Here is a 25,030-nt window from a genome sequence, read left to right as displayed (position 1 = left end):
TGTAAACTTTACATTTCTCATTCTGGAAGAGCGTTTGATTTTCAGTTTATCCTTGAAAGTAAAAAATTTGAAAAGGATGTGTCTTGTTGTATGTGTGTGTTCCTATTAATCACACTCAGTGAGCCCTGTAAGTCTAGAGGACTCAAATCTAGTGATTGTAATATGGGAGCAAAATGATGTACTGGCTTCTCCACCTGCAGCATTTATTTTCTATATTAGTAGTATTATTTTATTTATGTATATTCAGAATTTATAAATTTAAAACTAGTAAAATATTTAAGAATTTCAATTACAAAAATTTAAACCTAAATGATTAAGTATTTACAAAGATAAACTTTAAACATATTATTCAAATATGTTATTAGCAGATTAATTAAAATAAAATATCAAAATAAGCATTACCTAAAATGAAAAACCTTAATCTGGAAAAAAAGGTAAAGTAATACTATTTTTTCTTTTTAAAAAGGTATAATTAGGCCGGGCACAGTAGCTCACGCCTGTAATCCCAGCACTTTGGGAGGCCAAGGCAGGCGGATCACCTGAGGTTGGGAGTTCGAGACCAGCCTGATGAACATGGAGAAACCCCGCCTCTACTAAAAAATACAAAATTAGTTGGGCGTGGTGGCAGGCACCTGTAATCCCAGCTACTCGGGAGGCTGAGGCAGGAGAATCCCTTGAGCCTAGGAGGCGGAGGTTGCGGTGAGCCAAGATCGCGCCATTGCACTCTAGCCTGGGCAAAAAGAGCAAAACTCCATTCAAAAAAAAAAAAAAGGTATAATAAAGAAATCCTTAGTCTTGTGACAGTATCTTTGTTATGTAGCAATTATTTTTATGTACAGATATTTCTACCTGCTGCCTGCTTTTCCTAATTGTACTAGTTGGAGGACTGATGAGAAGATACAGTTATAAGCTAATTCCATATTTTTCTCTGACTCCTTTATCTTCAAGTCTTCATATGTCTGGTTCAGTACTTTTGATGAGCTATTTTGGAACTTTTGTGTGTGTGTGTGGAAACACCTATCTTTTTATTGAAGCTGGATGTAGATTTTGTTTTAAGGAAGCATGTGCGGTTTGTCTTCATCTTCTCTGGTTTCTTCACATACAGTTGTATATTTCCTCACAATTACTTGGGTTGATTTTGATAACTGTGTTCATAACCCACTTGCATTAGATTTGCTTGGTTGAATGTCATTTTTCTCTCTTGAAGATTCTGGAAGGAGAGGTGATCATTTTCTAAACAGAGCACCTTAGCTCATTTCACATTTTTAATATAGACTGCTACTGTTTGACTTTTCAAGACGTATATACTGGGGAAAGAAATAAAAGAAATACCCACCTCCCCGAATCCCCCCAAAAAGAAAGAAATTGGGTGTTCTGGTACTTAATAAAAGCATAGAGTACCAAAAATGGTATTGTGATCACTATTAAATTCTCTTTTCAAATCAGGGAAGTTTTCTTTTATCATTTGTTTAATTCTCCATCTATTCCTTTTTTTCCTTTGATATTTCTGTTAATTTTCACTATTAGATTTCCTGGGTTTGTTCTTTAGCTCTTCCATCTGTTGTATAATGATTTCTATATCTGAATTTTTCTGTTTTGAGATATTTCATCCACTCGATCTTTTTTGTTTGTTTTGTTGAAACAGGGTGTCTGTTATCCAGGCTTGAATGCAGTGGTGTGATCAAAACTCACTGCAGCTTTGGCTGGGCATGGTGGCTCACACCTGTAATCCCAGCACTTTGGGAGGCTAAGGCAGGCAGATCACCTGAGGTCAGGAGTTTGAGACCAGCCTGGCAAACATAGTGAAACCCCATCTGAAAATACAAAATAGATTAGCCAGGTGTGGTGGCACACACCTGTAGTCTCAGCTACTTGGGAAGCTGAGGCAGGAGAATTGCTTGAATCCAGGAGGCAGAGGTTGCAGTGAGCCAAGATCACGCGACTGCACTACAGCCTGGGCAACAGAGCCAGACTCTGTCTCACCCAAAAAAAAAAAAAAAAACCACGCTCACTGTAGCCTCCAACTCCTGGCCCCAAGCAATCCTCCTGCCTTAGTATCCCAAGTAGCTGGGACTACAGGCACATACCACTGTATCCAGCTAATTTTTTAAATTATTTGTAGAAATGGGTTTGTGCTGTGTTACCCAGGCTGGTCTGCACCTCCTGGGCTTAAGCAATCCTCCTGCCTCAGCCTCCCAAAGTGCTGGGATTATAGGCATGAGCCACCATGCCTGCCCTTCATCCTCTGTGTTACTAATTTAGTCCTCAATAGTAACCAGGATCACCTCTTTCAGTTTGCCTGTTAATTTTTAAAATTTGAATCTCTCTGCGGCTCTTGAAAGTCTATTTATATATTATAATTGAATCTGCTTAAGTGCATTTATTAGCTGTAGTTGTGGTAGTTATTGTTATGGTAAATGTTACCCACACACTTTCCACCCAAGAAGCCCTCTGTTGGAGGCATTGCGTAGTCTTCAGAATTGCTGGATCCCCATACGTACCTTGTTCTGTACCTCCCAGGAAGTCAGGTAAAGCTGATAGGGTCCTGGATCGGTGGAAGAAGAAAATTTAATGTCTCAATTAAGACATTAATTAATTACTTTAGAAAATTATCACTCTCCTTATAGAATCTTCAAGAAGAGAGAAAAATGACATTCAACCAAGCAAATCTAATGCAAGTGGGTTATGAATACAGCATCAAAATCAACACAGGTAACTGTGGGGAAATTTACAAATGTGTATGAAGAAACCAGGGAAGATGAAGACAAACTGCATATGCTTCCTTAAAACAAAATCTACATCGAGCTTCAATAAAAAGATACTTGTTCCCATAAAAAAAAAAGTTCTAAAATGTCTCATCAAAAGTATTCAACCATTTAATTGAGACATTAAGCTGGTTTGGTCAGCAAACCAGCTGAGGCACAAGGATGAAGCCTGCCACTCCTGGGTTCTCCCAGGAACTTTCAGGGACAAGCAGAGCCCTCTGCCAGCCTCAAGCACCAGCGTCCAGCTGGCCCACAGTGCCATCCCCACGCAGGTCACCTGTTGTCGGCAGGATCAAGCAGGCGCTCCCAGGACCAAGCACAAGCAGGCAGGGGCCATGCAGGCTACCCAGGGGGAACCACTCTCCGGGAGCGGGGGCCATGGCGTCTGCACGCTCTCCCCAGGCGCACCTCCGCTGGTCCCCCAGCCCTCATCAGGCAGAGCGGAGTAAGAAGTCTCCTCCGGAGATCCAGGAAGAGCCTGCGCCCGCCCTCCTGTGTGCCCTGTGGCTTCTACCTGCTTGCCCAGAGTGGCCACTGCTTTGCTCCAGAGAGGTAGTGGAGAGGGAGCTAGGGAGGGGAGGCCACAGGAGCACACTTGCAGACCAGCAGCTTCGCCAGGGAAGAATTTGCTTTCACAGAACCATTTTTAACTAGAGATGGCTTAGAGAAGTGGCTTGGAATTCTATGCAAAGCCACGATGTGGATTCCAAGCTTATGGGAGCAAAAGCCTTTTCTCTACCTTTCACAAAGAGGGCAAGCTTTTCTCAAATTTAGGGGGCAGGGGATAAGGGGGAGAGGGATTTAGTTTAATATTATCATTATAGTAAGAACAATACTTTATATGGAGTAAATTTAAATTTTGTGTAACTACAACTGGATGTGATTAGGGAAACATGAGCATCGTTTGCGTAGGCTGGGAAGAAGAGACATTTAACTTACAAGCAACTGTTAGAAAATACTTAAGGTCTCTTACAAGTTGAGCAGTGCTTTCTTTTGTAATCCACATAATCTTCATATGTATTTTGGATTCTGTGTCTTTCAAAGATTGTTTATCAACTTTACAAGGAATCTTTATAAATGTTCTCTAAAATATTTTATCTCTCCTCCTTCTCCTCTACTCTCCTTTCCTGAAAAATAAAGATATTGGTGCATGTTTACATCACAAAAATAGCAACATAATTAATTTTGAAAACCAGATGTGTTATTTTTATACTAAAACTACAACTTTTCTATTTTTCTATGAAAAGGTCAACATGATTGTGTGACCATAATCAACAATTTCTTTCCTCGAGAGAGACTGGATTATTACACTAAGCCGCAGGGACTGGATAAAGAGCCAAAACTGCCCCCAAAGTTGGCAGGCCCGCTGCACAAAATTATCACCACAACGAATCTTCATCCTGTCAAGGTAGTGTGGTGTCTACCGTATTTGCTTTTTATGTAAATATTGCTTCAGAGTTTAAACTGCTTTTATTATACAGGATCATAATTGTCTTGGGGTGGGTTTTGTAGATGTAGAGCTTGCAGTGGGCTCTTTTGGCCTGTTAATTTATTGAAGGAACACTCCCTGTTGAAACCTGGAAGTGAGTGAGCGAGAGAGAAACAGACTAAAGCATCAGGAAAAGCCACGCAAAGAGATGGGTTTGCTGAAGCCTAGCTTCCACCTCATCCCACCGGGAGCTCTGGAGTGTGAGTGGCTCCAGAGAGGCAAAGGAATTCTTTTGTATTCATCAGTCTGTTGTTGGGTGGGGCCTGTCTCCAGAGGGAAAGGACAGCCTCCCACGTAGTACCAAGTGAGGTGGCTCCCTTTCAATGAGGGTAGTCCTCTGGAGAAAAGACCATAGTAGCCGACCCTGAGAGCCCCGGGGGCCTGGTATACAGGCCTGGTAAAAAGGATGTATGTGGGGGCACTAACAGCATCTATTACAATAATTGTTTTTCTAAGAAAGATTCTGAAATGTAATCATGAGCACATTTTTAAACTAAGTGGCTATTTGATGCCTTTAAATAACATAGTTCTTCCAGTAATTCATCAAATCAGATTTTCAAATTTCATAGGCCAACACATGAGTTCAAATGGCTTAACTGGGAAACTTCAAGAGCTATTCTGAAATATTTCACTGCTATTGTCTTCCAGATTTTAAAAATACAGGCTTTTGCTGTTGTTGTTTACACATAATTTTTTCAAAAAAATCCAGCTAAACAAGTATAATTTCCTCAATAATCATCACAGAAAACTACACAGCTACATGTGTGCTACAGTGATGAGGTCCTATTTCAATTTCAGTATCTATCACATGCTTTTACTCATAGAGTAAAGATTTGGTAGTAGTTCAGAGCTGTTTAAGTGAGCAAGATACTAAGTTGTGTCAAAAGTTAAGGTTCTTCCTTAACATAAGGCGTTACTATTGTGTAGTAAAATAGATTTCCCCAGAAGTTTATTACAAAAGAAGAATCTGTGGAGTCTGCTGAGCATCATGAAAATGAGTGGACAGTTCTTATAAGGTAACTCTTCTGAAGACTGACACTCACTCAAAGATATAAGATCCAAAATGTGTATAATCTTATTACTTTGTTGATGCATCCCTGTGCATCTTTCTTGAGTACTTGAAGGTTGAGAAACAAACCAAATTTACTCATTGTGTGTTCCTCCACCCAAATTAATTTTCTAGGCCCTTAAGAGAGATGACAAACTAGTAGATACCTTTCCCATCAGACAGAAAAGTGGAATCTGCTATTTTTATTTTAGAAAACTCAGAGTTTTTCTTAATATTCTGGAAGAACTGCCAGAGGCAACACTTGTGATACTAAGTGGGCAAATTCAGTTGTGAACTGCATACTCATGTTTCTAGTGGCGATTACAGAGGGCTTAGAATTTAACCTTTAAAAGATATGTATTTTCTTCTGTGTTACTGTTTCTCTCCCTCCCAGCATACCTAGGGAAAAGAGAACTCCCTAGAGAAGCATTGACCTCTGTCCATGGCACTCTCTCAGGCATGGGCTGGCTGGGATGGGGAGACAGGTTTCTGTCAGGGTACAGTATTTCTCAATGTAGAGAATGTGTGTGGTTCTGTAAGACCCTTGTTCCTCCACTGCCTGAGCAATACAGGATATTCTGGCTTAGACTGACTTGAAGAAGTTCCCTGTATTTTTCTGATTCACTGTCTTTCATATCTATGTTTCTACCCCTTCAGATTGCAGTAAGGGTTTGTGGAATTTTTTTTTTTTTTTTTTTTGAGATAGGGTCTTGCTCTGTCGCCCAGCCTGGAGTGCAGTGGTACAGATCTCGGCCTTCCAGGTTAAAGCGATTCTCCTGCCTCAGCCTCCTGAGTAGCTGGGATTACAGGTGCCCGCCACCACGCCTGGCTAATTTTTGTATTTTGGGTAGAGATGGGGTTTCTCCATGTTGGCCAGGCTTGTGGAATAATTTTTTATGTTTACTTGGAACCCAGTCTTTCAGGGTTAAATGTCCTAATAATTATTAATACTCTACCTTCAGTTATCTTTGAAGGTATATATTTTAAGTAAATTAGATTGAGGGCATAATTATGCAGACAATAATTTGTAAAGGTATATAGTCTGAAATAGACTACATAATATTTTGTGGAGTATAAAGGGGGCTATCCTATTATATACCTTCCTCCACACCAGACCTTGCTTTTTGTAGGTATAAACAATCTATTCGCTCGAAACCTTTTCTTTTATCCACCCTTGGGATCTAAAAGCCACCCAGTTGCTTTTGTTATTGTGGCCCATTTTTATTGCTCTACCCCCTTTTTAAGCTAGCATGGCCTTTCCTATGGAGTATTATTTAAAAACTAATAACCACTGTGTAATGTTAAACAGCTTTTAAAACAAGCTCAGAAATTCTCCCCAATACACACCTCACTTTTCATTACAGTGCACCTAATATAGCTGTATTTGTGTCTAGATTAAGTGGCTGCCATAGCAATAAGGATGCATTTGTTTTCAAAAGGGATTTGGAGGATTGTGCTGATGCCCAGAATATGAAGGTTATCTAGGAGAAAAACAAAATCACAGAAAAAAATGTCAGCAGAGCAGGGTCTCTAAGTGGACAGGAGGCAGATGTGCACAGAACAATCATGTCTTTGATTATTGTGATTTTTAAGCCCAGTATTGTAGATTTAGCAGTTTTTAAAAATAGGATTTAAAAAATAAAAAGAATTCAAAATGCCACTACATAAACATATTCTCAGGTAGCAATCCTTTGAATGGTAAAAATTTATCTAGTTTTTAATGCCAATAGAAATATATTTATTTGCTTCTCCTCATTAATAAAAAGGATTTCCTTTGTAATATATTACTTCATAATGCTGCAGAGATTAAGGAAGGAAACAAGTACAAATATTATTCTTTTGCGTGCAGCTATGTGGTTGTTTCAATAAGCGCATGTTAATGATGTGGTTATTTGTCATTTTTCTTGGTGTATATTTGTGCTGTGTATTAAAACATAGATAAGGTCTGATGTCTCCAAACAAAAAATTATTAATCTGGGCTCTGTTTGAAATTTTTTGAAAGAATTCTCACTTGTAAGTTTAAGATTCTATAGTTGATTATAAATGCCATATATAAAAATACTGATCAAACAACTTTAAATGATTACAATTAGCAGAAGTATAAACAGATAATTAATGAGTCTTTTCTTCTCCACCATAAATTGTCAAAGTATGTTTTGGTAGAGAGCGTTATCAATAAGGATTCTGATTATACTTACTTCATTAAGTCTAATAACTTATTATTAAGTGCTGGATTTTTGTAAAACACTAGATTGTGTATAAATCTAATAAATGTCAAAAAGTGAAATTCGTTTAATTTTACAAGGACATTTAATCTGTGTTAAATTTCTAATTAGAGGGCTAGCTATGGGCTTTACTAATAGATGATCTTTTTTCATGCCTAAAGAAAAGAATCTAATTCAGGAAATCTACCTGTTGTTCCCTGACATGTACAGTCCCTGGGATATTGATTTAGCTGTAACAGGTAGGTTAGCAAGTACTGACTGGCTGTCTGCTCTGTGCATACAGTTGTGTCCCTGTTACATTTGTTGTGGTCTTTGTGCTCCTTAGTTCAGCTAGATCCAAGTTCTTGTCTTACAACCAGGAAGAATTAGACAGGTGGACACTGGAGAGTGAGTGGAGTAAAATTTATTAAGTGAAAGGAAAGCTCTCAGCAAACAGGAGACGCAGTGCGGGGTGGTTCCCCTACCCAAAGACGGGAAAGTGCCCCATGTGCCTGGGTCCAGGTCCTTTTATGGACTCAGAATGGGGAGTGCATGCTGATTGGTTTGTGAGTATGTAAAAAAGGTTAAAGTGAAGACACCACTCAATGGTGGGCACAACAGTGTAGAAAACCAGTTAGGAAAGGGTGGGTGTATGTAAAATAGGTGAAGGGTGGGGATCAATCAGAAGAAACTGAGTCAAACAGGAAGACAAGTTCTCAATCCGGTTCAAGGATTTAATTTGTAGCTTGGCTTTCAGGCTTTAAACTGTCTTTGGCTTGGAAGTGGGGCTTCACCGAGGACCCACCCCTATTCTCTCTAGGCATTTGGCTGCCTCCTGCCACTCTCACATTCATGTTTACATTACTATTATGCCACCATGGATATTTACAGCAGTCCTTTGCAGACCTACTTCAAATAATCTACCCTACAACAAAGCTAATACAAAAATACTCCATATTACACTAAATTTGAGCATAATCTGTGCATACATAGGAAATGTGGGACTCATAACGTGTAAGATTTGATCATTCTAATATTTCCCCTTTAAAGTTATTTATGGCTTCCTCTTTGACCTGTTCTCATTACTGTAGATGATTGGAAGCATCTTCAGGAAAATTTCCGTAGAGAAATATAGTTAATTGGAAAGTAAAGCATATTTCATTTTTAGACTTCATTCTGAAAAAATCTCATTTTCTTGTGCTTAATAAGAATTAATGAGAATTGTAGTTCTCCTAGCCATGAAATTCTAGAGCTGAGTAATGTTAACTAAAAGTGGTTATTGCTCAATGATTTGATTCTTTATGTAAAATGTACAAATTTGCCATGTTTATCTTTAGTAAAAGTGCATTTAACAGAGACTGTAAAATCATGTGCTCTTGAGTGGCATACTGGCACTCTGGTGTAGGTAGATGGAAGATCACATTATAACTTTGATATACAGAGTTCAAGAGATTCCACTATTTTTGGGTCTTTCTATATTAGTTCTGTAAGTTCTGGGTAATTTGCATTCTAACAAATAACATAATAACTTCATGATCCTAAGGAAGGCTTTCTTTGGTAATCTTTTGAAATCAACTAAATGGACTACCTAATTTGTACATGGACAAGTCTCTCCTTTAATACCCGAGTACACTGGGATTTCCTCTAGATCGTGATGCTTGTAAATGAGAATCCTCTGCTGACAGAAGAAGCAGCCCTGAATAAATGCTACAGAGTGATGGATTTGATTTGTGAGAAATGTATGAAGCAAAGAGACATGAATGAAGTATTGGCTATGAAGATGCATTACATAAGCTGTATCTTTCAGAAATGCATTAACTTCTTAAAAGATGGAGAGAATAAACTGGACACCTTGATCAAAAGGTACTCTTTTTACTATGTTGTTTATAAAATACACTCAAGTGAATATTTTTTTTAATATGAAGCCTCATTATTATGTGTTTCAAAATTAAACATTTTGGCAGCAATTGCTGTTGTTGGAATCACATTTAGTCTTTGACAAACAGAGAATAATATTATACTTATATTGAGTGATTATTCAGTTCTGTATCCTTTACTGTGATGTTTTTGTTGTTACCAGCAATTTACAGATGAGGAATCTGAGGTTTGGAGAGGTTAAATAACATGTGTAAGATCACACCGCGAGAAAGTGGCCCAAGTCCAAATTTGAGAATATTTTATGCCCTAGGTCGCAGCCCTAGATTTGTAATGGCATCCAGGGTGTCTCTGTTACTGTATCTTGGAGAGCTGTGTGTTGTGCTGCTTCTCTGACCACCAGAGATCAAATTCTCTTGCATCCTCACCTAGAAAAGGGAACTAAGTCTGAAGGGTGTGGCTCTATGAGAGTTTTCATTCTTAGTACAAATAACTGACATGGTAATAAGTAACTAGCTAATCTGATAACAGTGTTTAGTGTGTTTTATGGTGGTAGTCACCTTTGCATATTCATTTAATGGGCTGGAAAACCTTATAAGGCCTAGCCTAACATATAGGTTGAACAGCAATTTGAATTGAGCCCGTCATCATGATTTGAAGAGACAAAGAAAATCATAAGTAACAGAAGAAACTACTAAAAACTGTTGGGTTCAACTAGGAGAGAATGCTTAGTGATTCAACTCCAATTACTCTTTAAAAAATATCTTTCAGCTTGTTAAAAGGCCGAGCTTCTGATGGCTTTCCAGTGTATCAAGAAAAGATCATTAGAGAAAGTATCAGAAAATTTCCTTACTGTGAAGCTACACTCCTCCAGCAGCTGGTTCGAAGCATTGCTCCTGTTGAAATTGTAAGGCTCCTCTCACCTAAGTTGACTCTATCAGTAAAACCTAATTCCCACATATTGTATTGTTAAAGGCAAGTTCTCTTTAGTATTTATTTTTATTATTTCAGAATATTTTTAGGAACAAAGGTGGAGATAGGTTTGCCTGCCAAACCTGTTCCTGTTTATTTCTTTCCCATCTCACGATCCTCTTCTTACCTTATTATGGTTCATAGTTTCATAAACAGGACGTCCCTATGTTGAAATGTAGATGGTTAGGGTAGAAACTTACATTTTAAGTACATCCACTATGTAATATAGGTACACACATGTACACTTGTAGCTATATGAATTATCAGCACAAAGTCATACACTAGATGCAAGTATGAATTGATCGCCTAGAGGGATAGTGTCCAGGCAGTGGGGAGGTAGTGGGATAAGCCATGGGAAGGCTCACTGTGGTTCCTGATAACAATCTCAAAGTATGCCTCAGCTTCCTATAATCCACCTTAATGCCTCTGATTAGAAAATGTCCATACTTAAAACCTATTTATACTTACCCACTATATAAGTGCATTTTGTTAACTTTATCTGTTATTTAAATTACTTACTATTCATTTGTCATATATTTTAATTTATTTGGCCTTTTCTATTTTGCGACAGAGTCTGTTTCTGTCGCCTAGGCTGGAGTGCAGTGGCACAATCTGAGCTCACTGCAACCTCCATTTCCCAGGTTCAAGCGATTCTCCTGCTTCAGCCTCCTGAGTAGCTGGGACTATAGGTGCGCGCCACCACGCCCAGCTAATTTTTGTATTTTTAGTAGAGATGGGATTTCACCATGTTGACCAGGTTGGTCTCGAACTCCTGACTCAGGTGATCTACCCACCTCGGCTTCCCAAAGTGCTGGGATTACAGGCATGACCCACTGCGCCCAGCCACCTTTTCTATTTTGAATAGGTTTTTGTTTACCCTATCTATACCCATTCATGCTTTTATACGTTTCAATCAAAAACTTGATCAGCTTTTGTCTATCAGGCAAGAAATTGATCCTAAGACCAGTCCCATCCATGGCTTCCTCCCTCCCTCTGGCAAATCTGGTTCCCTTCTCTGTGCCTTCTCTCTGGGTTGTTATGTCATTCTCAGTGTGGAACATCAGGGCTTCAAGTGGGCTCCAGATGCTCCTTTGTACATTAAGAATTCACCTAGTCAGAGCCATAAAATAAACAAGAAAGACCTGAGCAGACAAGACCATCTCATAAAGCTCATGCATTAATTTGTTCATGTGTGCTCCCCCTATTTTCAAGAGTTTCTTTACTCATACTTTTTAATATAGTTGGCTATTTAGTGTTTATGCTTTTGGAAGAATAAAGTTAGCAAATTATGATTTGTCAATTACAAATGTGTCTTGGCAGCACATATCAAAGCCCAACCAACCATGAATTAAATAGATGAGGGTTTATGTATTCACATATACATAGATGCCCAAAGGTAGGCAGACTAGGTCTGGCATAGTGACTTAAAAATAGTTTGGGGACCCAAACACTTTCTCATCTTTCCCTTCCAATATTCCTTAGCTGTGTAGGTTCTCATATGCATACTTATGATCTCATGGTTACGAGGCATTTGATGTTCCTCCTCCAGCTCACATTCCTATCCCAGGCAGGCAGGAAGAGCAAAGGGGTCTATATCTGGAAAACATAAGCTCTCCCAGAAGCCCTCTGCCTGTGTCACATGACTTTCCTTAGCTACACAGGAGTCCAGGAAAATTTTTTTTTTTGGCTTTTCTAAACACTCCTGCTCTGAACAAAATTACACTTCTGTTACTGAGGAAGCTGGGAGAATTGATATCAGAGAAGCAACTAGCAGTACCTGTTATGTGGGATTTCCAGCACTCACAAATGGTTGCTGACCTTTTACCTTCCTGGGAAAAAACAGAAAAACTAAAACAGCAACCCAGAGTTCTTTAAAAAAAAAAAAAAAAAAAAAAAGCAGGTCAATATTGTGGTCAACAAGTTATCCTAGCTCCATATAATAGAATAATGTAATTAGAATTTATAGAGTATAATTATTATTATTTTTTATTTATTTATTGAGGGGGGTCTTGCTTTGTTACCCAGGCTGGAGTGCAGTGGCGCAATCTCGGCTCATTACAACCTCAGTCTTCCGGGTTCAAGCGATTCTCATGTCTCAGCCTCCCGAGTAGCGGGGACTACAGGCACACACCACCATGCCCGACTAATGTTTCTGCATTTTTAGTAAAGACGGGTTTTCACCATGTTGGCCAGGCTGATCTTGAACTCCTGACCTCAAGTGATCTGCCCGCCTTGGCCTCCCAAAGTGCTGAGATTACAGGCGTGAGCCACCGTACCCGGCCTAGAGTATAATGATTAATGTTTATCCCAGTGATCTGAGTCATCAAGAAAAGGTTTATAATAAAGTTAAGATAGTATTTAATGCATTTTAGAAAGACTTTTCTTTAAACATTTTTGTTCTTTGAGAGTTTTATGTTCTTCTGTCTGGAAAACTTCATCCCAAATGCTTGTGATTGTGCGTATCACAGCCATTGTTTACTGCCTAATTGGTTTTCATATTCTGCAAGTTCTAACCCTCTGAAGTGATGCCCAACCTTTTCCCCACGTACGATGGTTCTCAGGGCTGGCTGCTGTGAGCTTCACTGTGTTGTTTTCTGACAGTGCTAATGCCTGGGCCCTCCTGCTCAGCTTTTGGTTCCCTCTGCTGCTGTGGAACTCTGGCTTCTGCCTGTCTCAAGGCTCAGCACAAAAGAGAATTCGTAGCACTTTCATGTGAAAGCAGACCCAGTCATTATTATTTGTATTCAAGAAGAACATGGTAGTTTCAAAACGAGTGCTACTTTTAAAATACTTCTTGAATCTTTGAATATTTTCTTTGACTATCTTGAGTATACAGAACAGTGTAGGACATTGTTACCAGGTGATATTTTTAAACCTCTATTATGTACAGTTGGTAAGATAATATAAAAACAAATATTCTTAGGAAGAAAAAGCAAATACTCAAATGAAAATGAAAATTATAAAGAGTGTCAAAATGCTGGTTTGGAACAAATGAACAAATTTGAAAAACTCAGAACAAAGAACTATTAGGAGTAGGTAAGAAAAATAGAAACGCTGTGATTATTTTTTGCTAAATGGGTTTTAGTAGCATCGTCTCAGACAGATAAATGCTTACCCTTATAATTTTTTTTTTTTTTTAAATACAAGGTCTTGCACTGTCACCAAGGCTGGAATGTAGTGACACGATCTCGGCTTACTGCAACCTCTGCCTCCCGGACTCAGGTGATCCTTCTGCCTCAGCCTCCCAAGTAGCTGGGACTACAGGCGTGCCACCATGCCTGGCTAATTTTTGTATTTTCAGTAGAGTCGGGGCTTCACCAAGTTGGTCAGGCTGCTCTCAAACTCCTAACCTCAAATGATCTGCCTGCCTTGGCCTCACACAGTACTGGGATTACAGGCGCTAGCCACCACACCCAGCCCCTTATAATTTTCTTTGTAAAAAAGAGTTTATAGGACAGGCGCGGTGGCTCATGCCTGTAGTCCCAGCACTTTGGGAAGCCAAGGCGGGCGAACCACGAGGTCAGGAGTTTGAGACCAGCCTGGCCAACATGGTGAAATCCTGTCTCTACTAAAATTACAAAAAATTGGCCAGGTGTGGTGGCTCACACCTGTAATCCCAGCACTTTGGGAGGCCGAGGCAGGCAGATCACAAGGTCAGGAGATCAAGACCATCCTGGCTGACACGATGAAACCCCATCTCTACTAAAAATACAAAAAAATTAGCTGGGCGTGGTGGCGGGTGCCTGTAGTCCCAGCTAGTTGGGAGGCTGAGGCAGGAGAATGGCATGAAGCCAGGAAGCAAAGCTTGCAGTGAGCAGAGATCACACCACTGCACTCTAGCCTGGGCGACAGAGCGAGACTCCGTCTCAAAAAAAAAAAAAAAGTACAAAAAATTAGCTGGGCGTAGTGGCGGGCACCTGCAATCCCAGCTACTGAGGAGGCTGAGGTAGGAGAATCGCTTGAACCTGGGAGGCGGAGGTTGCAGTGAGCCAAGATCGAGCCACTGCACCTCCAGCCGGGTGACAGAGTGAGACTCCATCTCAAAAAAATAAAAATAAATAAAAATTATAAATATTTTTTAACCTGTTTTAATTTTCCGTTGCCCACTAGTAATAAGTTTCACACATTTGGTTTTTCTTAATACTTTGATTCAATTGCTGCATGTGTGTTTCTTAACAAATTTGGAACATACCAATTATAATGGTGATAATTTATTTGAATTGCAAGCCAACATCAAGTAAATGAGTTTAAATATATTGTCTTTAAAATACTTAGATTGTACTAAACTTTTCGGAATTAAGATAGTTAAACATTTTTGATGTGCCCTATAATTGTCTCACGGACTATGAATATTTTCTGGATGTCAGTTCTCAGAAAAAAATTCTGCTCTGGAGTTATTGTCCTAAATCTGAAACGCTATGGGCTTACTGAATTATCCTCATTGGAAAAATACTTTTGTTCTAGATTAAGGGTGTTTTTTTCTCTTTAATTATCTGGACATATGACTGACTTTTCGTATGTTTTGTACAGAAAATGGTATATTCTAAAAGATTTTTGTCATTTTGTCTTAAAGCCTGTGTAATCTATAGCCTTAATGGTTTCTTCCTTTTTGTGTCACATTGTAGGACGGCAGTGTCCGTGGGCTGATACCTCTGTAGTGTTTCCATGGTGATTTCAGAATTTTTTTTTTTCTCCTCTTCATGCCCACTCTAGGGTTCTGATCCCACTGCATTCTCCGTCCTTACCCAAGCCATCACTGGCCAGGTGGGTTTTGTGGATGTGGAATTTTGCACTACCTGTGGAGAAAAGGGAGCAAGTAAAAGATGTTCAGTTTGCAAAATGGTAAGAATGGAGTTCTTTTTATTTCATTGACCTCTGGTTTAGATGCAGCCAAGCTGATGATTGAGTTTTAATATTCTGTAAGAGTGGACATTAGTTTTCTAATAAATTCTAGTAGTGAAAATATTCTATTTAATACTTAAAAAGTAGTTTTGGAAAAGAATTAATAGGATCAATATAGTTCTTTACTGTGTCTGTCTTCTGCTAAACTGCCAGTCTTCCTTTGCCTCTTTGCTGATCACCTCATGGAAAGAAAGGATATGAATGAATGAATATGAGAAAATAAGAGAAAGGTTTTCTGTGGGGCACGAGACCAAGGCTGGTGCAGATGTGAAACCTAGAATAGGACAGTTCATAAATATACTTTCTTTACTCTTCTGATGTTGACTTTAATAACAGTCTCTTCGTCAACATATCCTTGTAAAACTATAGTTTCTGACTGTTACCAGTCTTTAATCCCTATGGACTGTACTGCCCCCTTCTGCCAGAATTGTCTTTGTAAAAGGCATATCTGATTGTGTTGTTCTCATATCCAGATACTGGACACATGCATGTGTCCGTACATTCACTTAATCCCATAGGTAGCATCAACTGCCTGTTGACTTTAAGGTTGAAATTCTCCAGCATGTTGTATGAAACCCATTATAATCTGCTGTAACCTACTTCTTCAGCTTCATCTTGTTTAATGACTTACTTCTCTGAACCTGTTTCCTGAATTAAATGAAATTCCATAATTAAATCAAACTATTTGTGTTGGTTAATTATTACTGCTTATAAAAACACACTAAAACTCAGTGCTTAAAATGATAATCATTTAGTCTTTCTCTCACAGTTGTGGTTGGCTGTTCTCAGCTGGGGCAGTTGTGCTCCATGTGACTCTCATCCTTTTTGTACTAGCAGGCTAGGCTGAGCATGTTGTCACGGCAATAGCAAAGGTACACATGGGCAGGTAGAAACACAGAAGACCTCTCAAGGACTAGCCTTGAAATTGCCATGTTGTTTCATGCTATTGGTTGAAACAAATTACATGGCCCAATCTGAAGTCAAGTCTCCTCCCCTTCAGTGCAGAGAACTTTGAAATCATGTGAGAAAGTGTATGAATGCAAGGATGAATGAAGAATTGGGGCCAATAATACAATATATGTATAAGGGCCTACCACAGTGCTTGGCATATAGTAAGTGTTTAATAACATTCATTCCCATCTCTTTTCCACCCCTACTTGCAAAAATATAAGGCCATTTACAAAAACTTCTTGCTGTTCTTGAACATAGCATTCACTTCCCTGTTCCTGCATTTTTGTACTAGATATTTGCTCCAGTTAGAATTCTTCTTTCCCATTTTTCTGTCTACCTTGACTCACCACAGCTAGAGTGAGTTGCTGCTTCCTCTATGCCTCCATCACTCTTACATCCTGTACTGTGTTAAGAAATTATGTATTTAGGTGCCTGCCTCTCTCCCTTCTTCCATATCTTTCTTTTTCTTGATGCTAGCTACCTTTGGGGCAACTCTATCTTCCTTGTCATTGTACTGTACCAATTCTGGCACATAGCGGGTTCATAATAAGCTATTTGCTAAAGTCTTTGGTAGACTGTTTGTTATATATTCATTATTGTTTTAAAATAAAGCTACAAACTATAAATCTAAATCAATACAAAGATACTGTGTTAGGCCGTTCTTACGTTGCTATAAAGAAATACTTAAGACTGGGTCATTTGTAAAGAAAAGAGGTGTAATGGGCTCACGGTTCTGAAGGTGTACAGGAAGCATGGCATGGGCATCTGCTCAGCTTCTGCTGAGGTCTCAGGAAGCCTTCAATTATGGTGGAAGGTGAAGGGGGAGCAGGCATGTCACATGGCAGGAGCTGGAGCAAGAGGAGGTGGGGGAGTTGCCACATACTTTTGAACAACCAGATCTTGTAAGAACTCACTCAGTATTGTGAGGACAGCACCAAGGGAAGGGTGCTAAACTGTTCATGAGAAAACCGCCCCCATGATCCTATCACCTCCCACTAGGCCCCACCTCCAACATTTGGGATCACAATTCAGTATGAGATTTAGAGGGGACAACATCCAAACTATATCAACCACATATTATGGTTTTAAAATAAAGTATGGAAAATGACATTTTTATAGCTTAGTTCTTGGTTTAGTCATAGTTAGGAAATCATACAACCCAAGCTCTGGAAATGAAAATAAACCAACAATTGCTTTCAGGTAATATATTGTGATCAAACCTGCCAGAAAACACACTGGTTTACTCATAAGAAAATCTGTAAGAATCTGAAGGACATTTACGAAAAGCAACAGTTGGAGGCTGCCAAAGAAAAGAGACAAGAGGAAAACCGTATGTATATAAAAACCGAGTTCACTCTGCTTTTTAGTGGAGAGAGAGATGATAGGTGATCTTAACACACTGAAACTGCGTCTTCTCTGGAAGCCATAGGAGCTCAGGAGTGACCGATGTAAGAATCACATTTAAATTTAAATGTGTCCCGTTTTTAAGTTCTTAGGATATAGTCAGCCTGGACATCACTGGAAAACAGAGACATCAAATTCTGAGGGATGTAGCTTATTTCATATTTTACATTCTAGCTTAGGTGACTGCCCTGGAACAATGGGACCCTTAATGGGTATTAACTTATATTCTGCTCATGAAGGATTTTAAAGTCTTTGAATAAGGGAATTAATTAAATTTCCACTAATGGCTACCAGAAGATTTTAAGGATGGAAGCCTTTAAATTCCTTAATTAAATTTCAGAACTACAGGTGAAATTACAGCGTATATTTATAAATCATTCATTAAATTGCAGATCTAATATACAGATCAAATTTCTACAAGTGTCAGAGCAGTGAATTTTGTATTATTTTTTTCTCCATCCCTCTTGAGGTTTTGTGACCCATTTTCATCAGAAATAGTGAGTTGCTTCAGCAGTGATTATCAGATTGGAGAGGAGAACTGCCCCCACCCTCATGTCTCATTCCAGAGAATATATCATATGTTCTGGGGGAGTGCATGTAATTTGAAAAAGATGCCTCGGTTATTCTGATACCAGGCATTTCTGCCTCCGTCTCTCAAGGAACCATATCCCCTTTACTACTGGGTTGAGATATACTCTCAGTGGAATTAAATGGTTTGTACACAATTAAACCATTTATCCTTAAGAGAATAGTCAGGCTTTCTGACTGCCATGCCTTCTCTTGTTTTCTTGACCAAACTTTTTTATTCTATGTGCTAAGGACAGAAAGTAACAAATGTTCATTACTAACACACTATTGAGGGAGAATAAGATTGTCAGTAGAATGGGCACTCCCAGTTGTTAAGCATCATTCATGCAGCAAACACTGCTCTAAATGTTACAGACAACTTTATTCTTCACCAATGTAGGATAGCCTTTATTACCTGCATATTATAGACAAGGGAAACAACTTCATGCAGGCAATTACCTCTCCAAGGACATCAAATAAATTCACAGAAAAGCTGTATTCAAATACAGGCTTTGTCAAATCCCAAGCAACAATCTTGATTTAGAGATGGCTTTGGAGCCAGCGGCCTGAGTTCAAATGCTGGTTCTGCTGTTTCACTAGCCAGGAAACTTGCAGCAAGTTACCAAACCTCTCTCTTCTCAGTTTTCTCATTTGTAAAATAATGTTAGCGATGACAGTAGAGATACTAATATACCTCATGTAGTTGATGGGAAGATTAAATAATACATGTAAAGCATTGAGAAGAGTGTCTGACACATGGTAGGAGCAAAATAACTTCTTCTTTTTTTAATCAGACGGCAAACTTGATGTCAATTCTAACTGTGTTAATGAAGAGCAACCAGAGGCTGAAGTAGGTATCTCTCAAAAGGATTCCAATCCTGAAGATTCCGGGGAAGGAAAGAAAGAATCTCTTGAAAGCGAAGCTGAGTTGGAAGGCTTCCAGGATGCTCCTGCAGGGCCACAGGTGTCTGAGGAGTAAAAGCCAGAGCAAGTGCCAGTGTGGATGGTCCTCACCCTGCAAGAAGCTGGAAAACTCATGGGAATGCATTGTCCTCGCCTTGTTATACCTGCGTGGCACCATGGCAGGATTCCACATTTCATAGAATAGAGGTTTTCAAGCAAACCCCTGTTGACCATGCCCTAATTTCCTATTGATTTCTGTTCTATAATTGAATGGATATTCCTATGGAAAATTTTTTGTTTCAAAATACAGGAAAAACATTCCTATTCCCTTTCTGAGGCTGGCTTTCCAGCAATTGTTTCAAAGGAAAATAGATCCCCTTAAAGAAAAAATACAGGCTTTAGGGAACAAAGGGACAAGCAGAACAGGTGTGGAAGAGAGATTTTCAGGAAGGGAAAAATCTATAGCTACAGAGGGTAGTTAGAAAAATCATAACTTATATGTGAATAAAATACATATAAGCAGCATTTACTGTAGTGGCATTCTACTTATTAAGATGCAATGAAATGAAGAAAGGCTTTATGTTCAAGGACCTTTGCCATAGTTCAGCTAATTGTAGTTTTATATAGAAATGATCCTGAACACTCTGAACTTGACGTAGTCCTGCGGTGATATTCTATCTGCAGTATTTGTACCTCCAGAATGGCAGATCCCTTAGCAGGAACAAAGGCATATTGACGGTTCTCTCAGCGTATGCATTAAAAAAGGTACTTCCTGAAACTTTTGATTCAATAATGACTAAACATACTATGTACACAATTACTGTAAGGCTAATTCACGTGCCATACTCCACCTGAAAGCCTGAGTTATCTTGCTATAAGCTTTTCACGGAGCATTTCCTTTCCAGAAACTGATTTGTAACTCATTTAGAGAATGTCCTGGCATCAGTTTTTAGCATATGTGGTATTTAAACAGAGCTAGAATGTGATGTCTGAAGATAATGCTGCATTTCTGAGTTTCTTGTGTGGATTTTAAAATAAATTGTGCCTACAAATATAAACAACTCATCTTGTTTTATAATTTGTTGGGGAGTGGCAAATATTAGAGAAGTATTAGAGAACTTAAAAAATAATAGGGAACTTGACAAATATTGGAGAACAGCAAAGTAATAATTATTTTAATATGTACAATTGCAGAACAAAATGACTAGAATTCTCACCTCACTTTGCTGATCAAATTCTATCTTGTGGATTTTGTTTGTTTGTTTGTTTGTTTGTTTTTGTTTTGAAATGGAGTTTGGCTCTTGTCGCCCACACGGGAGTGAAATGGCACTATCTCAAGCTCACTGTGACCTCCGCCTCTCAGGTTCAAGTGAGTCTCCTGCCTCAGCCTCCTGAGTAGCTGGGATTACAGGTGCCCGCCACCACGCCCAGTTAATTTTTGTACTTTTTTTTGTTTGTTTTGAGACAGAGTCTCGCTCTGTTGTCCAGACTGGAGTGCGGTGGTGCAATCTCGGCTCACTGCAAGCTCTGCCTCCCCAGTTCACGCCAGCTAATTTTTTGCATTTTTAGTAGAGACGGGGTTTCATCATGTGAGCCAGGATGGTCTCGATCTCCTGACGTCGTGATCCACCCACTTCGGCCTCCCAAAGTGCTGGGATTACAGGCATAAGCCACTGCGCCCGGCCATTTTCGTGTTTTTAGTAGAGATGGGGTTTCACCATATTGGCCAGGCTAGTCTCAAACTCCTGACCTTAGGTGATCCACCTGCCTCGGCTTCCCAAAACACTGGGATTACAGGCGTGAGCCACTGTGCCCAGCCTATCTTGTGGATCTTTATCTTCCTGACACTCCATTATTTTTTTCCTAGCCCAAACATATACCCTATACCACACACACCCTATACCATGCTGGCTCTAGGATGACTTTGAGTAAATTCAATGTTGAGGGTTAACTGGTTAGGAATTCAGCAAGCGAATTTAGACTGAATTTGTTAATCATGACAAGCCTCCCTCCGAAAAAAATAAAATCATTCATCCAAGTACTTCATCTATACACACACTGATGAACATTTATCTTTAGGTAGTAAAGGAGCCCTCCCAGCCCTCGCTCTCCCACTGACATGCTTTTTACCTGAGTTCCCGGATTTTAGTGATTTTTTGTAATGTTTGTGTTGCCATCAATTCTCCTTTTCTTCACCCCACTCTGTCACATGCTGTGGAGGACTCTGGCAAGAGGGCATGGCCCCTGTCTTTGCATACCATGGAGGGTTGTGGAAAAGCAGAAGAAATTGTCAGCCAGTAAACTGAGTTATTTCCCTGCTCCGCATTAGCTGCAAAAAAGAACATACATTTGGGGGAAAAAAGGCAGGCAGGTTTTATTCCTGGCCAGGAATGGAAAAGCAGAGAGCTCTTGCTCTAAAGACACCTTCCTCCCAAGCTGTGGGAAGCTGGGGAACTTTAAGGAGTTAGATGTTGGGTGGAAGATAGGTAAGCATATTCAGAGAGGAACTCCAGATGTACAGGCATACATCATAAACGTGTCTCCATACACCCCACGTTCAGAAAAGGCAGCGATTCTCCTCTGGGTGAGAAGCTTAGCATTATAATGATATGCTAATGATCTAAAGGTAGCAAGGAGTCTCTGCTTCTGGTTTGCTGAGTTTCACTCAGGCCTTATCTTCCTGTAGTAATTGGCGAAGGGTCCTGAAACTCCTGGACCACAAGGAGTCCTTTTAAGCAGGCTTAAAAGGACTTTAAGTAAAAGAGAATAGAAAAAAAGAAAGCTGTTTAAGAAAATAATGAGCTTCCTCAGCTGTATCTCCGGGACCGCCCTGGTAACAGAATTAGGAAAATAAATAGCAGTGGCAACGTAGAGGTACTTTTCTCCTTTATTGTCATGAATTACTAAATGAATCAGAACTAACAGAGCTGGCATGAATAGGAACTTTAACACTGGACAAAGAGAAATTCAAGCATAAGCCATATCCATATCAAAAATTTCCTTAGATGTATGTTAAGAAAGGGGTGGTCAGAAAATGGGGTTGGTTCTGATTATCATAAATTATCTAAAACAGCATTTTCCATTATAATACCAACAGAACACATGGTCAACATTTTTTTCCCATGTTGAATTGTTTTCAATATACTATCAAAAAACTCTTCTCAAACAAAAATAGGACCTAAAGGATTTTGAATACTCTTACTATTCCAATACTTCTGGTACCTAGAGCTGATTGTAATGCAATATTGAATTGGCCAGTTAGTTTAAGAAATCAGATTCTGCTTTTTAATTCAGTAGATAATAATAATAGCTAACAGTGAAAGTTACTCTATCCCTGAAATAATTTTGTATAATATTCACAATGACCCTGTGAATTAGACTTTATCCAGTAGCACAGATGAGGAACTTTAAACAGGTTGCCTAATTTATCCAAAATTGTAGAGCTGGTGCTTGGCGAGTCTGCAGTTTTAACTAGTACATTGTACATTCTTAACATGTTAACCTCACTGTAGTATCCCTGCAGCCAGAAGATCATACAGGGTTGAAGACAAGCTGTTATTTTACAGGGTGTAATGGATATTCCCAAGGCCCTTAAAAAAAAAAAATCACTGTTTTTGGTCAACTTTCATATATATGAGTTTACTTGAGTTTTAATGTTATTGAATATAAAACATCATAGAAATTCTCTCTCTTTTTTTTTTTTTTTTTTTTTTTTAGACAGAACCTCACTCTATCCCCCAGGCTGGAGTGCAGTGGCGCAATCTCAACTCACTGCAACCTCCGCCTCCTGGGTTCAAGAGATTCTCGTGCCTCAGCCTCCTGAGTAGCTGGGACTATGGGCACCTGCCACCATGATGGGATAATTTATGTATTTTTTTTTAGTTGAGAAGGGGTTTCACTATGTTGGCCAGGCTGGTCTCAAACTCCTGACTTTAGGTGATCCGCCCACCTTGGCCTCCGAAAGTGCCGGGATTACAGGCATGAGCCACCACACCTGGCCAGAAATTCTTTAGTGGATATTCTTGCAGTGTTTTCATCTTCTGGAGATCCTGTCTCCCCCACTTCTGAAGCAAATTAGTGCCCTTCTTGAGTGGAAACTGGCTCTTCCCTTTTAGGTGGTTTTATGGTTGTTGCCAGCAGTGATTGGCCTCCTTGATCACAATGAAGACAATCAGAGCAATTCCCAGAGTTTTTTTTCATTCCTGAAGTTGAAGAACGGGGGCTTTTATTATTATTTTTATTTGTTTCTCCTTTGGAGAGATTGTAAAGTACAAGGATTTGGCTTCAGAACTGAGGCCATAACCCCTGACATGTGAAGGCACCTGAAAATGCAGTTATTAAATGGACACCAGTGAGACAGGGATACAGAGAGGAAACGCTTATTTGAGCTGTCGAATCCAGTGGGCTCTGACAGAGTCCACACTTGGGGTTTACAAGGTCTGCTTACATGAGCAAATACATTTCCCATTTGGATTTCTGTCACTTAGAACCAAAGAATCCTTATTAATAACGTGGCAACTAGAAAACAAAAGCAAATTTCAAAAATTAAATACATACAAATACAGGTAAAAGAAAAATGAAGGCATATAACTTGAATTTTATGATTATATTCTCTTAGAAAATTAACAATGGCAGTTCAAATTTCAAATTAGATTTAAGGACTAACCTCTGATTATTTATCTTGTCCAAATTCCTACCCAAGGGGTCTGGGGAGTCATGCCCTACAAATCATGGATTCTCATCAGATGGGTTTTATTTGACCCTGTATATTGTGACTCGCTTTTCAATCTGACTGTGACATAACATTATGAGACAAGGAAAAAATATTTAACCGCAAAATATATTTCCTTGCTATGCCTTGAAATTGCCCTGCGAAGTGTTTTGTGGAAAGGATCCACATTCTATAGAGAATCCCCTTCCCCCTTTGTTTTCCTTCCTTTCTTTCCAGATCCAAGAGATAATCAACTAAGAGCCAGGCACCCCTTTAGGTCTGATAAGAAACGTTTTACAACCTGCTCTCTCTCTCTCTGAAGTCTGCTATCTGAGAGATTCCTCCTCACAGCACAATAAAACTTGGTCTCCACAATCCTTTATCTGTAACCTGAACATTCCCTTCTATGGATCCCAGGTCTTTAGACAAACTCAACCAATTGTCAACCAGAAAATGTTTAAGTTTACCTATAGCCTGGAAGTTCCCGGCTTTGAGTTGTCCTGCCTTTCTGAACCAAACCAATGTATTTCTTAAATGTGTTTGATTGAGGTCTCATGCCTCTCTAAAATAAATAAAACCAAGCTGTGCCCCAACCACCTTGGGCACGTGGTCTCAGGACCTCCTGAGGGCTGTGTCACGGGCCATGTTCACTCATATTTGGCTTAGAATAAATCTCTTTAAATATTTTACGGAGTTTGACTCTTTGGGTCGACAGATTGCAGTTGTTTTTGTTGGAAAGAAAATGAACACAAAGTGTTTTTCCACCTATTTACTGATGTTTATTTTGAAAAAAACTTTATTTAAAATTGGAATAGGGCATGTTTATGTAAACTTTGATAATATCGAAGCATCATTTCTATGGACAAAGACAATATCTTAATTTAGTAAAAAGAAATTTTCTTCTCTCATAATTATTTCAGTAGATGAGCAGATTTTTCCCCCAAAGGTAGCTCTAGCCTGGTTCGAAGTGCTGGTTGTATATATCCTTTAAAGTCCTAGTTTTATAAATAGCCAAAGGCAAATGGTGATCATACTTTGCACAGAATAAATCAGGTAGCTACATAATTGACCATTTCATAGCAATGTAGCTAGCTAATTCAAGTACTCACACGAAACCACTTTATCTGATGATTCCAAATGGTTAAGATTTTAATGTGAAAAAAATAATCCCAGGAGAAACCATGAGAGAATTCTTTATGACTTTAGCATGAAGGAGGCCTTCATAAATATACTAAACCC

The 25,030-nt window shown here is 39.2% G+C and overlaps 1 protein-coding gene across 1 annotated transcript in view; it reads left to right on the top strand.

Moving 5' to 3' along the window:
- The window catches only part of ANKMY2 (ankyrin repeat and MYND domain containing 2), a 46,543-nt gene extending 26,402 nt beyond the window's left edge, over positions 1–20,141 (top strand). The window contains exons 5-10 of the mRNA XM_003825011.4: positions 4,013–4,173; positions 9,155–9,369; positions 10,153–10,288; positions 15,067–15,195; positions 17,407–17,536; positions 18,972–20,141. Coding sequence (XP_003825059.1) covers positions 4,013–4,173; positions 9,155–9,369; positions 10,153–10,288; positions 15,067–15,195; positions 17,407–17,536; positions 18,972–19,156 — 956 coding nt within the window. The 3' untranslated portion in view covers positions 19,157–20,141. The remainder of the gene's footprint in view (positions 1–4,012; positions 4,174–9,154; positions 9,370–10,152; positions 10,289–15,066; positions 15,196–17,406; positions 17,537–18,971) is intronic.
- The last annotated feature ends 4,889 nt before the right edge of the window (positions 20,142–25,030 follow it).

This window comes from Pan paniscus, chromosome 6 (genome assembly GCF_029289425.2).
Source record: "Pan paniscus chromosome 6, NHGRI_mPanPan1-v2.0_pri, whole genome shotgun sequence".
Classification (NCBI taxonomy): Eukaryota; Metazoa; Chordata; class Mammalia; order Primates; family Hominidae; genus Pan; species Pan paniscus.
The sequence above is the reverse complement of the archived record's forward strand: the minus strand, read 5'-3'. Positions and strand labels throughout refer to the sequence as shown.